This window comes from Phaethon aethereus, assembly GCF_964289735.1.
Source record: "Phaethon aethereus genome assembly, chromosome: 4".
Taxonomy (NCBI): Eukaryota; Metazoa; Chordata; class Aves; order Phaethontiformes; family Phaethontidae; genus Phaethon; species Phaethon aethereus.
In genome coordinates, this window is record NC_138578.1 from 28,172,014 (window position 1) to 28,187,291 (window position 15,278).

The 15,278-nt window shown below is 42.2% G+C and overlaps 1 protein-coding gene across 1 annotated transcript in view; it reads right to left on the bottom strand.

Moving 5' to 3' along the window:
* Positions 1–12,826, bottom strand: part of NPNT (nephronectin) — a 48,082-nt gene extending 35,256 nt beyond the window's left edge. The window contains exons 1-3 of the mRNA XM_081999316.1: positions 12,285–12,826; positions 10,746–10,846; positions 2,666–2,716 (exon numbers count right to left, since the gene is read on the bottom strand). Of these exons, the coding sequence (XP_081855442.1) occupies positions 2,666–2,716; positions 10,746–10,846; positions 12,285–12,814 (682 nt within the window). The 5' untranslated portion in view covers positions 12,815–12,826. The remainder of the gene's footprint in view (positions 1–2,665; positions 2,717–10,745; positions 10,847–12,284) is intronic.
* Between the last annotated feature and the right edge of the window lie 2,452 nt (positions 12,827–15,278).

Sequence of the window (15,278 nt, forward strand, 5' to 3'; positions counted from 1 at the left end):
TGAGCTTTCTTAGTGGAGTTTCTCTACCAATTTAACTCTTTGGTTTTCCAACGCTCCTAGCTACTTCTTTCATCAAAACAGCCTTGAGCATAATTCTGTGTATAATTCTTACATTCTTTTTCTCTGCTTTGGCTCTTATTTTCTGTTCCTTAATAGTTATTTCTTATTCCTTGCATTTTCTTTCTTATGTGATGCCCACAAGAGGGTTTCATTGACAGAAGCTGCCCTCAAAGTCTTTAATTGCTCTTTCTGCATCCCTCCACTCAAATCTGCCTCAAAACGCCAGACTGCAGATGTCCAACCTGTCCTTGAACTTCTATTTTCAGCTTTCTGAAGTCTAAAAATATGCATAAGAATACCTGCATCTGAAACAAACTATGCTGACCACCTGCCTGAACGGCTTTGCTTCTGCCCTCTCTTCCCAAGTAACATATAGCCCCTTATTTACTCTGACTCTAAATCCTAGCTCCTTAAAATTCAGCTTGCCCAAACATAGAAAGTAATTTGTGCATCAGTCCAGAGATGATTACGTATTATTCAGCTTCACAAACCTTTACTGGATCTTCTTACACTGCTGAATGCAGAACAGACTTCCAATCTTAAGATCACGACTTATGTTCCCCCAGTGCCAACTTTATAACAAGACTTGCATGTTGGTGAAACACGCCTTCCTCTATGCTTCCTGAAACCGGCTCCTTTTTTCCTGTGGTGCTAACAGACCACAGCCTCAAATTCTATACTTCTCTTCCTCAGAGCCTCCTTCAGGTCACATATTACCTCTTTCTATTTGCTTTTGGCAATTATTTGCAAATTATGCAATTGCATAAACACACACCCAGGAAAACAAATCTGCCTTATTCACAGTAATTTGGATCTAGGATCCTAAAGGTATGAGCTAATTTGTAAGACAAATCACTGCAGCTCTTTCAGAGTTAGATATACAAATGCAGGAGAATGCATAAAGCTTAACCTACCACACAGTTGCCAATAGGTGGTAAAACCATGTCATACCCATAACTCACATCACAGAAGTACTTCTGAAAAAACTTTCCTTCCCAAATAAATGTACTAGCAGTTACAACATATATCTCTGCAGAGCTTAGTAAGCCTGATTAGGGCAACTGGGTATTAATTTTCAGGTAATTTCACATACAAAACATTCCTTACTCTATTTTTTGAAAGATAATAAATGTCCTTGACCAACTTCTGTAACGAGAGACTGATAATATCATCAGATAAGATGGTAGTATCTAATGCCTGAATAGTTTTTTACAAATTGTACTTATTTGTAACATTCATGATAACAAATGTCAAAATGCATGCTTAAGCTTCCATCTAAAACATACAGTTCCATTAAGTAAGCGGCTCCTAATTTTTCATGCACAACTACTACATTTGCCTGGGTAAATCAGTCACTCAGCTTGCACACATGATTCTGTTAACAGCGCATTGACATGACAAACTGCAACCAGTGTGGGCTATTCACTGCAGTGAATTCTTTGCTTGGCTATGACTGCTGCCAAATGTGTTTCTAAACTGCATAGACAAATCCTGGTTCATGAATGCCTTGCTATTCAAAACAGCACTTAAAAGTATGCATAACTTAAGCAATGGTAACATTGAAATCAACAGGATTTAATGAAGTCAGTGAAAGTTAACCTAATGCACTTAAGTACTCTTTTTAAAAATCAGTGAAAATTTGATCTAACAGTGCAAAATTAGAAAAGCAAGAAATACTTCATGCTTTTTCAATCTTTTCATGTTTGCATTTGAAGTGGCTCATGATAACTGCCTCAAGAATGGTGCTCTATCATCTCAAATGCCTGTTTGTTACCTGAATCTTTCTGTGTCTACTGAACTCCAGCAGGTAGAAGCAGGCTAGCGCGACTGTCTCTGCGTGTGGTGGCAGAAAACAAATTGGGCCCTATTGCTATTTTGTTTAATAGGATGTAACACCCACTGGCTTCAGCAGAGTAACTTCCCTATGACAGTAACAAAGCTGACTTTCAGGGACAGATGAACAGTTGACTCCCACCACAGGGAAAAGTAAAGTCGACACAGCAATTCCTAAGCAGCAGCAGACTGCAGCCCTGGGTACCAATGTAAGCTGGTGTCGACTTCATTTTGCTGTAAGGTGCCAGGTTGTACACTGCTGTAGAGCAGGGGCTGTAAAGCTTCCCCGTTGTGGGAACGACAACTTGCAGTGGAGGCAGAGCAGGCAACGGGGGGCAATAAGTGCTTCAGCCATCCCAAACTAACCTCCCACGGCGCACAATTCAATACTGCAAAAGCAAGTTAGGCCTCTTAAGTCTGACAACTTGTAAATATGATGCTGGGAGTATAAACAATTTGTAGGAAGGACAAAATACTGCCTGGGGCTTGAGAGTGAAATAAAAAGGAAAAGAGTGAAAAGGGAAAAGTGCAATAGTTTAGAACAGAATTATCTCACCGGATAGATGACTGGGATAAAACAGCCCTGTTAATTTCCACCCCCTCCTCCCCGTGCATCTTCCCCAAATACAGTGTTTAAAAACAGGAAAAAAAATAAAAGAACATCTATATCTTCTTGTCACGTGTTACAGTTTTCATGTAAACTTATGACTTGGAGGCCCTAACTCCAGTCATAACCTTGCCAAAATTATTTCAAGAAATATGTTCAGCTAACCTTTGGGCTGGCACCTTAGGCTGGCTATTCTCTGCCTTAAGACGTAGAAGGCTGCAAAACAAATATCCAAAAAAAGAAATTCCAGCTTTTTTTTTTTCTGTAAGGAGGATGGACTTGGCTGGGGTTTTTATCAACTTGTTACATTCCTGGAGACTTACACACATTCAACATTCAGAGCTTTTCTGAAATAAAAAAAATTCTGGTACACATTTTAAAATGGAAATACCTTACTTTCATAATGAGATTTAACAAACACATTCTGATACATAAGAGTAATTAAATATAATGACGAGATGCTATTCTTATTCAATCAACTACGGAGCTACACTTTGTCATGTTTCATATGGTACATAGTTGTAAAAATTCTCATGTTTCATGGTTTAGCTCCAATGTTTCCAGCAACAGAACACAATGCTTTTCTTAAAGAGACAGTATCCTTTCATTTAAATACAGGTTTATAAATAAAAATATAGGTATATATTTCTAATGCCACATCTCCACAGAGCAAACATAAAGGGTTAGCATCTGGATGCTTATTTGAGAGTAATTAAAATTGCACCCATTTATAAGTATCTGAACATCTGCAACCAATAAACATGCTGGCATATAAATTTAATAGTCATTTTTATAATGTTTAAATTTTGCATGTCATCTAAATTAAAACTAATGCTTAGAGACCTTTTCAGCTCTTACTACCATATGAAACTAGATACGCTACAAAAGTTAAATAAGATGGAAACACAGATTTATGTTTCGGCCTTATTTTAAATCAATTTATTTGCCAATAAAATTAATGTTAGCAGCACAGCTTGTTAGGCTTCAGATTATTAGAAAAGACTGGGCCTTAAGCAACAGCAGCTCTTTCTGTTTTAAGCAGCATGTGACCAACACTTAAGGGTTTGCTATGATTGCAACTTACATTGATTTAAATTAGTTTTAACCAGAAAGTCCCTTAGCATTTGCTACAGTGGAGGGAAGCTCCCCAAGTTGTTGCTGGGCTTTGAGAGAAGCTCCAAATAGGAATATACTACAGTTGTATGGATATACAAATCATGTTACTGTTGAGATTTCCTTGGGAAAAACTGTACTGCAAAACTATTATCCTATGTATGAAGTGCAGGAGGGATGCAGTGGAGAAGTGGAAAAGGATACTGTATCTTTAATGTAGTAAAGTCATAACTGCTTTAAAAGCATAAAGCTTTTAAGCTGGAAAAAAATGAATAAAAATAGCAAAACCTCATTTTTTCTTGCATAGCAGTATTAAAGCAGTATTGCAATTCTGTATAAAATGTCTTTTCTTTGAAAAGAACCAGGGATGCACAAAAATACTGGTCATTTTTTAAGAAGCAGACATGCTGCATATCAATATTAACTAAACATTGCCAAAACAATGCATTAATGTAGATTGTATTCTTGCAACCATAAATTCAGTAACAAAACCCTTATTGACTTTAAGGAGGTTTCAGCCTCCTGGAAGCCAGTATTTTCATGGCTTGTTATTGACAAAATCACAGTTTTATTTTTGTGCATCTTGGACTATACAGAATTGCTGTTTCCACGTTGTTATGTGCAAGAAACAGAAGTCCTAAGCAGCTTGTGGCCTTTTCTCCCATTGATGTATAAGATATTTACATGGGTAAACTCCCATCAACATGACCGTTGGTTATACAAATCTCCTTCTAGGCATCAATGAGAGCACAGCCACCTCTTCCCCCACCCCGCCACCACCACCTTGCATCTCCGCAAATAGATTGCACAGTCTTAAACAGATACACAGTCTTTAAGCTCATCAGGACAGGAGCAGCAGCACAGACAGCATGAGTTTCTTCACAACTTGTTGTTAAGAAGGCAGCAGCATGCATAGTTCCCAGCAAAGCATTTGGTATGCCTGCATCTGCTATATCAGCTTGTACAAGCTCCCCTCTCTCTCTTGCAGGTACTCCTGAAATAGTATGCTTTCTACTAGGTGTGACTAAATCTAAATGCTAACCTGACATCCTTCAGTTAACATTTTGTAATGATGCAACGCTAAGGGGAGGTGTAAACTGATGGCTTGTCTTATACTTTCACTAATGGGCTATTTTATTGTATTCCTTCTTGATTGATCTGTCCCCTAGGCTTTTAAGCCCATTGTCATGGTTTTAGTGTAAGGTGGTGGGAAACTACTTTGCTGACCTATTCTGGTCTTGGTCCCTATGTAGACCACTCAAACTTCAGCGCATGGAGATAACCAGATGGAGTTACAACAGATGGATGCTCTGAAAGAGCACACATCTTCACAATCCCTTCTCAAGACAGACCTTACAGACTGTGTTATTGTTTAACGAGAATTCAACATGGAAATGAGTGAAGTAATCAAATAACGTCACTACTTGTAAAATCAATGTTCAGTGGGATTTTATTCCTGTTAAGCACCTTCTGTTGGTCAAACTTTCTCTCCACCAGAAAAAATCTCAGAGTATCCTCTGCTGACTCCAAAAGTCATGCAGACTCATGCCAACAGAGGATCTGACAGTAAATCTGCAGCCATTTCTAGAAGCTGCAGATACAACCTTCTATTTTGTACTTATGTGAACATGGCAAAAGGAATACATTTTGCCATCGCCTCTAGCAAAGGAGTTGTCCAAACCGTAATCCAGAACGAGAATTCAAGCCGGCTTATATTGCTTTTCTTAAAAAAAAAAATCTTGCTTAACCTTTTAAATCTATGTTGAAGTAGTATCTCTTTCTACAGTTCTTGGCTGTTAAACTGCAGCTGAAATTTTGAAGCAAAAGGCAGCCTACATCTTTAGTGTACCTTGACTACATACAACTAGCATACAAATCAATTACAAACAGACATGCAGCCAAGTACAAAGCAGGTGTATGTTGTTCATGAAAGGCACACGCATGTGGAAACCATTTTATAGCTTTTGAAAGAACTACAGAGATATTTGTAAGTCAGCTAAAAGCAAGGCAAGTAGACCATTAGTTCTAAGAACAACTTTCAGGGAACCAAGATGGATTAGTGGCAAAAACGTCCACGAAGGACTACTATTTTTCAAATAACCCCTAGCGTGGCCTGTTGGAAACTGAAGGGAAGAACTTCCACTTTCATACTGAGGAATAAAAAGCATCACACTACTTCTCATATAAGCCCCTGCATGAAACAAGTACATCTCTTATCCCACATTTTAGTTTTCTGATAGGCTAAACAGGTTCCAGAGCTCAGTATGTGAGTTTATATTCACAGTTGATTCTGTACGCCAGATTATCAGCAAGGATCAGTCATCAGTGGTTCCAAAGACTTTCCTGCAGCCTGGCCTACCTCTGAACTAGCAGAGACACTTGGATTACAAGGCCCAGATTATTCTTTCCTTGAGAAACACTCAGGAAGACAGCCATCCCTGCAGAATACTGTCACAGACATCTTATTAGGGGGATGAGATGACAGGCTTCAGCAGGTCTCCTGGACAACCATAGCTAGAATACAGGACTAGAATACAGGAATGGACACGACTGTTTTCTATTCTTCAGTTGACATTTCTCATCCAGCTTAAAGAACTGAGCTCCAGCCCTACCACTGCTGAAAATTCTCTTCCCCCAAGTATTTCAAAGCATGAAAATTAATGTTGAATAACACATTAAAAAAAAAAAACCAGCTGAATAACTTCCTAAGGCAATTTTTTTCTGCTGGCACACAAAAAAGTGCATTTGTGCAAGATGTGTACAGTGGTGCATGCCCCAACTTGGTTTTACCTGTATACTTTAAAACCAATTTAATGGGTTCTGGATTAGGACAAAATGCTCAGTACCACAGATGCAGTTGCCTTACAATGCAAAAAGAGTTATGAATTAAAAATGTACTGTTGATACCTGCTCTCACCAAAAATGCTCTGTCACAGGAAGTCAAACCCCCCTACTCTGAGAGAAGAAATCCACAAGAAACTCTTTGTAGCCTCACTTTTGCTCTGGGTTATAGTTTTGCTGTGTGCACAACAATAACACATAAAAATGCAAGACAACACCCCTATTTTTACACACATCTCATCAGGTACTTTATCAACACACCATTTTTCACAAAAGTAGGCTTTTGTGTGATTATTCCCACTTACAGCTATTACTCCCCCTACTACTTATTAAGGTGCAAGTAAATCCCACAGGCTGGGCAAAAACATGGGATTTTTGGACTACTTTCAACTGGGATATTTAACATCTTTAAAGCACTGATGCTGTGAGTCCATGAGTGTAAAGGATCAGCTCTACTAGTGATGAGGTTACTTCACATGAACCAAGAGTTGTTGCTTAAAAAACACTTCTGCTGCTTCCAAATTAGCCTTTCTACACACCAGGTTTAACCAACAAACCGGGTTTACACACCAGATCAAAACCTCAGGAAGGCTACTCAGTTACGTTAGTGATGGAATATATCCACCATTCTAAATCTAGATTAGGCCACTAAATAAGTGTGGATGGATTTTCTATTTACAAGGACTTAGAAATGCCAATCAATTTATTTGAGTTACATTTGTTCAGCCCCTTTGAAAATATGGCTATATTTGTATCAATCTCAAAATGGATCTTGTTGCCTAAACATGGATCTCACTTTGATGTTCACAACCAGCAAGGAAGAAAAAAAAGAAAAAAATCTAACCTGTTTCAAAGTTCTTGGGTTTTTTTCAGCTGGAGGGACACCTTCTAAGTGCATTTGGGAAGGCAATTTCACATCACTGAAGAAAGAATATTTCTACCAGCTGAGATGTTACAGCTGACACTGACAGGCTTTGGAAGCGCATTTACTGACAGATCAGACCTACATGCACTTCCTTACACGTACAAGTCTTGACTGGTGTAATTTAACAGGAGACAGAGGATGTTTTAAAGGAAGAGTGTAAATTAAAGGAGGGGCCTGGTGTCAACTTCTTCCTCCATGTTTATAAGAGTGGAAAAGACAGCTGAGTTATGCTGAATGGCATTACTAAGCAGCAGTAAGCATGATTATGCTCTATGTGCACTCTTTTGTCAGTCAAAGGGACGTAAAAGGAATTTACTCCATACTTCACAAAAGCAAGTTTATCTAACACAGTGCAGTTTCTATTTGCAACTGTACGGATGGATAATGGATGGAAGATCATGAGCACCGAGTTACCAAGGCTTAGTAAGTTACTGCTTGTCAGCTGTGCCACAATCCTACCCTGTTAGAGCTGATATACACAGGCTTAAACCTCTGTCACAATCAAACCAGTACCTTACATCAGACAGCTGGTTTAAACTAACACAATTTTTTCTCAATAGCCATAGGGCAGAAGGTATGCCCACGTGCATTTGGTGGAGCAGGTCAGCTGGATAGCAGAAAACGTATCCAGGTATGTCAGCGATCGCTTGCCCATGGCTCATCACGGCTCAGATGCCTCCATAAACTGGGACAACCCTGTCATGTATTGGAGCCTATATTCTTGCTACACTCCGACTCCAGCACTTCCAGGCATACCGAGGATGGCTCAAACTAGTTTGAGAAAAGCAGTTCAAGCTCACTGATAAAGAGTTCAGCATTACTGCCTGAGTATTTACAGCTTCTTTTCTGGACTTATTTGTAAATTAGGTCTCACTACTAATTTTTAAGCCTGACTCTATACTTGTTTTCATTGTGCAAATACAATTTATTCTAGAAACAGAAAAGAAAATTTACATCTAGTAGAGGAAGTCTGATGTATTTATGCCGCTCATTTCAGGGACACAACTAAGAGGTCTGCCTTTCTCCATAGAAAAAGCAGGAGAAATAATTGTGTACTTGGCTTTTTGGAAATCTTTCAGTGATATCCCTTTGCACAGTAAAACACTCAAGTTTTCCTCTGAGGCCAGGAATGCTGCCTTCTGTGCCAGGTTAAGCCTTCATACCAAATGCCACATTCCCAAGGTGGAGAGTTGACTACAGATACTCTATTTGGCTGCGAGCACTCGAAAGATTCACTTTCATTTAGTGTAATCTCCCACTCTGTGATATGACTGGAATTTTCACCACCCACAACTGGGGCAGATTTTCTTGCCTTTATTTTGCTAAGAGTTTGTCTCCCATTTAAAAACTAGAAGGAGCTGCTAAGTTTTTAGTAACTTCTTCACCCAAATGTCTGAGACTCTTCTGAACCAGCAATTAAAAAATTATCAGCACCCATTCTGTGAAAAAAAGGGGAAAAAACGCATTTACACACCTAAGTGAAAATTGTATTCTTTTGAAAGTCTGGTCCCAGCTACTGGAGATGACCACATAAAAATCCATCTCCGTACTTCCTAGAAACGTGCATGGAGAACAAATCTGTGAATAATGGACTAGAATGCAGTGGAAGGCGGTGAGAATTCACCTAGCTTTAGCCTTAAAAAAAGAGCATTTATGGTATCTGAAAAAGTTGGCACTACAAATGACCTTACTGACAAAATTCAAAGAGTGAAAAATAAAAAAAAACTTTGTGTATTACTACTTCCGTCTTGTTTTCAAAGCATCACTTTATGCTATTCCCGTTTCCCAAGATCGTAAAAATGCAACCCCAAATCAGACTTGGTAATAGGGAGAAATTAAAAGCCAAATATAACAGAAATTGGCTTCCACCTAAACGTGAGCTGCAATTTACAGTCACAACACCAGAGACAACTTGTCTAAGAAAAGGGCCACAGTGAGACCCCTTTAGCATTTTGGGTTTTGTTGTTGCTTTTTTTTTTTTTTTTTTTTTAAACAATGCGAATTATTGATCTTGCCAGTTAAACCTTTGTAGCCTCCAACATTTAAATCTCAACTATTTTCAAATAATACTGTTTTATGAAAGATGGACAGAGATTCTATCATCTCTGGAGTAGCCTCAACAACTTACTTCACATTTTCCTTCCTTCTGTATAAACATTCATCCACAGGAAAGAGCTACTTGTTACCAACTACAGCCCTAAAAATCAAAATGATTCATGGTATGGCCTGAGAGATATCAACCTGACAACTTTGAATCAAAAAAAATATCAGGGATGTTATCTTCCAGAAGTATTTTACATAGTTATTTTACCAGTCATCTTATATACCCATTAAACATTGTGGGCTTTTAACACCCTTGGGAAGGAAGAAGGCAATCTTGCCGTTTACAGATTTGAACAAAACCTTTGCCAAGAGTCTACGCTTGCATTGCCAATGCTATTTCTATCTTTTGCCTAACATTTGTCACCTATAGTCACTGCCCTGCAGACTAAGTAACAGTATTTAATACCTGTTTTACTTTGAAAATGGCTTGGCAGAAAATGATCTGATTTACAGACATCTTCATCTAAATTTAAAAAAAAAAAAAAAGAGAGAGAGAACCAGTATTTATAGGTTCACTCCTGCAAAAACTTAGGGGATCTCACTCATGTATGCAGTTAAAACACGTGAGTGAGTGTTCCCAGTATCAAAGGCTGTAATTTTAACAAGCCAAGGTCTCTGTGTCACTCCTAACGATTTTAACTTCTACACAGTGCTAGCTGCCACCACAGAATACTTTTTGAAGATGTAGTTAATGATGAAGGCTTATCTACTTAGTTATCCTGCAATTACATCAAACATTCTATCTAGATGTAAGAATCTCAGAGATCTTTCTCTTCACATGTGACCCAGTAAAAGGATGCTGTCAGGTGGATTTATAACCTTAGTTTGAGGTTACTGAAAGAATGTTTGTACTCAATACTAATTGAAACATTTCTATCGACTGTCTAAGTGAAATGCCAATAATTTGGGTTTCCTTCTTAGATGCAAATATTCTCGCCCTGCAGTGCTTATAACATAACACAGTATAGCGTTACGTCAGGCTGTTAGACCAGAACATGAAATGAAGCGGAAACCAAACAGAAATTCCCAAATTCTCATAGTCCTAACTAAAGATTTACCTTACTTGATTGCAATCATTTTTAGTACTGTTAATTACAGACAGAATTTTAACCTGACAACATCCTTCTAAGTAAGTCAGACTCACACGTGCAAAAGCCTAAGCTCTGTATTGTAAGAATGTGTGTGAACACGTGAAAGACACAACTAGGTGTGTACAAGCCTCTTCTAAAAGTGACTAGAAGCCCCAGCAGCAATGATACTCACGTTGGCACTGTCCCCAGGACAATCGGGCCCAGCCCCAGCAGCAGTCAATTCTACTTCCAAACCGACACAGTCCTGTGGAGGAGACTATTTGTCTGGGCCACCTGAACAAGACAGTTCAAAAAAGTCTGGTGAAACATTTTGAAAGTAGATAAAATTATTCCAGATTTAAAAAAAAAAAAAAAAAAAAAGACCAGCACAAACTTTTCCTGCATGGAGATATATATCCTTTTTTTTGAAAATGGTAACTGCTCTAAGCTGAGTCTATGATATTTCTATAATTCATACTGTGGTCAGTTCAGAAAAATGTAAATGACTATAGGCAAAGAGGGGAAGAGATAATTAGGATAACTTTGTAAAGCCTTAAAAAACAGACATGCTTTGCAATGTGCTCACTGCTGCCACTCCCAGGCTGGCACTGAATAATTTCAGAAGTCTGAAACACGGAATTAATTTATAACGCGAAATAAACCACCATCATAAAGCCTCAGCATTGGTTTATTTCACAACGTATGGCCAAATTGTCTCAGTGAAACATAAAAGGGAAAAAAAAATCAAAACAAAAGCTTCCTGAACTGTTAAACAGAAACGAAATACAGAAGGAGAGCTGTAGTCTTCCCTTGTTCCAAGGAAAAGACATCACAGTCTCAAGCAATTGCAAAGTATTGACAGAAATTGTTAGTTTTTTAACGACAAGCTGAAATAACGTGAACACTGCGTTTCACCAAATCCTAAAAAGAAATCCTTGCAGAGGGGATCGCCCTGGCTGATTTACACGCGCACAGAACTGTTGCGTTGGGCAGTACGCTCCTCGCAGCATCCGTGAAGCGTTCGCCAAGTTGCGCTCGCTACACCTGACACGGCTCAGCGCGGCCCACGGGGCACACACTTTCCAAGCGTTCATTTTCACCTTGCTTCATGTTAAAACTTGAGTTGCAATCTTCGCCGTGTTGTTTCACGTGCCTCGCGGCGTCAATACACTAATCTTATTTTTGCAGCACGCAAAGTGCTTTGTTTTTTATTCTCGCGGGACGCAACCTTGGCAGAGCAATAAACTTTTTATACCTTAGCCCCTATTTTGGCTGTCGATCAAGGCGCGGGCGAGGGTACAGGGCCGAGCGACTCCGGCCCGGGGAACCCGGGGAGCGGCCCCGGCTCCCGCCGCCCCCTCCGCCGCCCGCGGGGACGGGGCGCTCGGCCCGCCCGGCCCCTCGGCACCTCTACTCGGCCGGGGGGTCCGGGAGCTCCGAGACAAGCCCCGCCGCGGGCTCCGGCCGCCCCCGCCTTGCCGAGAGGCAGCGCCGAGGGCCCGTAACGAGCCCCCCGCCGCCATTTCGCGCCCCGGCGGTCTGGGGGCAGTTCGGAGCCCCCGGGCCCGCTACACCTGAGGGCCCCGAAGCCCCCCTCCGCGGCCAGGGGAGAGCCCACGCTCCCTCCGCTCTCCCCGCGGCGGCTCCGACCTGCCCGACGAAACACCATCTTCCCTGCCCGACCGGCCCCCGACCACCGCCCCCCGCTCACCCCGCGGGAGCCGGCGCCTACCTTCTGTCAAACTCCCCGGCCGCCCCCAGGGAGAGGCAGGACGCCAGGAACAGCCGCAGGGAGAGCTCCATGGCCGGCGGGGCACTCCCGCCGCGCGGGCTTGGCCGGGGAGGCGGCCCGGGGCGGGCAGCGGTGGCCGAGGCTCTCCCCACCTCCGCGCTGCAAGGCGAACCACAGGCCGGGAAAGCGTCCGGCTGCCGCCGACGCCGGCTGCGCTGCCACAGCCCCGGAGCGGCGGCAAACCCCGCTGTGCCCGCCCGCCCGCCTCGCTGCCGGGCGGAGGAGGCGCTGCACGGGGAGCGGCAGAGCCGCCCGTCCCCGGCAGAGGCGCCCGCGGTCGGGCCGCACGCCCGCCCGCCGAGGGGCACCTGGCGGCCCGCGGCGCGGCCCCCTGCGGCAAGGCCCTGCCCCTCGGCGTGCGCCAGGCGTACCGGTAGCCCCGGTGCGGGAGCGAGTGAGGGAACAACCGCAGGCTGCAGCCACGAAGAAGGGTGGGCTTTGCTTTTATGCGCTTCTAGCTTCGACTTCATGAAGTAGGATGGCCACCCACTCCTCTCCGCAAGCAAAGCCCGCATCCAAAGCCAAGAACGTTAAGAGTTGGGCTGCTTTTGCCAACCGAACTTCTCCCAGAATAAAGCTTTTCAAAAGAATTACAAGGTGCATGTGGGTTTTTTTCTGGCTTAAATACTCCTGTTAATAGCTCTCAGATGTTGGCATCTGTGACAGAAGGTGTCCCAGCCCTTGTCCAGAAGAAAAAAAAAGTGACAAGTTTAAACAATACCCACATAGCATGCAATGCCATTCTCACGCCACTACCCCCCGCAATGCCTGCACCAGTACTCTACATTAACATGCAGCAGTTATTTTTGTTTCTAGGAAATACAGCTCTCGGGACTTACTGAGGGACACTTAATAACAGCCTGTCACCCATTTAGGGTAGGATCCCTCTGATTACAGACAGACAGGGCCAACAACTTGGACTAGGTTGCAGCATTGGTTTTGATTTGTGCCTAAATCAAGGCTAAATCTCATCAGCTTTTCTTACAAAGATCCAGCGGCAGCTTAGAAGCAGAAAACAAAGATCTTCTGGGTCATGCTGTAACACAAAGCCAAACACTCTAGGGAGCACTTGGGTGCCAAACATGATTTCAGGCTTTAGATGTGAGCTGGTAGCTTTGTACAGAGCATTTTCCACCTTCAAAACACTTCACAGATAATTCAAGCAATACTACACAAAGGTAACTACATTTTGCACAAGATACAAATTATGCCAGTGAGCTTTTGAAAATTACACCCTTCTCCAAAGTGGTTTTACCACTATCTGCTCAAGTTTGCAGCAGATAGTGGAGAAAGCCCCCTCCAATGCTCCTTCCCCTCTTTTTGTCAGCTTCTCAGGACCATACATTCCCCATGCTAAGCCTTCTGTCCACAGCCTCAACCCAGCACTTTTCAGAGACAGAGGAAAACCAACTGTAAAACCTACAAGGTGATGATTCTGCAGGGTGCTCGTTACCTATGCTTAGATAACAAGCAGGCCCCGAGAGGACGTGGATAGATACAAAAATGGCACCGAGGACCAAACCTGGTTCCCTTCATTCACATGAAAAGCTGACAGTCAAACAGTGAGACAATAGTGGCATTTGGGAGAGGAGAGCATCTGGCTCAGGTTAGATTTTTGCTGAAATACAGAGCTGGTTTCCAGCTCTTGACTGATTGATCACTTTTTTTTTCACTTGCATGTGTGAGGTGGGATAACAGATTGTGCAGAATGAGCTCACTGTCAAGATTTTATGGGCAAAAGGGAAGAAATCTTATTTGTGATAACCACAGGGATTTCTTTCTGATAGCAGCATCTGCCTGCATCTCTCCAACTTGTAGGGAAAAAACATCCACAAATTACAGCACAGCCAAGTTCAGGACACGTACCAAAAGCAACATTTGAACTTCACTGTGAATTAAGGTCTAGGGCAACCCGACACTTTCCCTCTGATGTCCAAAGGAACATGTCATAAAATCAATTCCTTTCATGCAATGTTGCATATTGGTACTTACGTACACAGCAACTTAAAAGAGCACACTCCTCCTTTAAAGCATGTAGGCTCACAAATGATAGTAAGACCATTTAATCTCCCAAATCACACTCAGTGTTTCGGACCTCCTCAGCAGCCTGTTTGGCACTTTTGTACGTTAATACTAGTATGCTGGTCAGACATGGTGCCTACTCCAATTAAGATTGTCTGCTCTTGGTTAACTTCTGCTGCCTTTACAATTTCATTTTGGAACATCAGCCTGAAAAAACAGTTAACCAGCCACTGAAAGATTGTGTATTGCACTTCCATACCCATCAACGGGACTGAACATCCAGTCATTTATGAATTAATTTATTTTGGCAATGCTTTATCAATGCCAGCGTGGTTTTCTGAGGTCATTTCTCATATCCAGGACACCAGAAGGATTACTGAGCGAGCTGGCAAAAAAAAAAAATCTTGATAAGTTAAAGGTGTGTAAAGCTGTCTTCCATACCCCACTGCTCTGTGGGTGTACATCAAGGTAACACATAGAAGATGGAAATGGAGAAGTTGTTGGAAGTATTACTAGAAGCAGATGACACCAAATTGGATGGGAGTGTTGATCTGCTCAAGGGCAGGAAGGCTCTGCAGAGGGATCTGGACAGGCTGGATCGATGGGCTGAGGCCAACTGCACGAGGTTTAACAAGTCCAAGTGCCGGGTCCTGCACTTGGGTCACAACAACCCCATGCAACGCTACAGGCTTGGGGAGGAGTGGCTGGAGAGTTGCTTGGCAGAAAAGGACCTGGGGGTGCTGGTTGACAGAATCACAGAATCACAGAATCACTAGGTTGGAAAGGACCTTTAAGATCATCAAGTCCAACCATTAATCCAGAACCACCATGTCCCCTAAACCATGTCCTGAAGCGCCACATCCACACGTTTTTTGAACACTTCCAGAGATGGCGACTCCACCACCTCCCTGG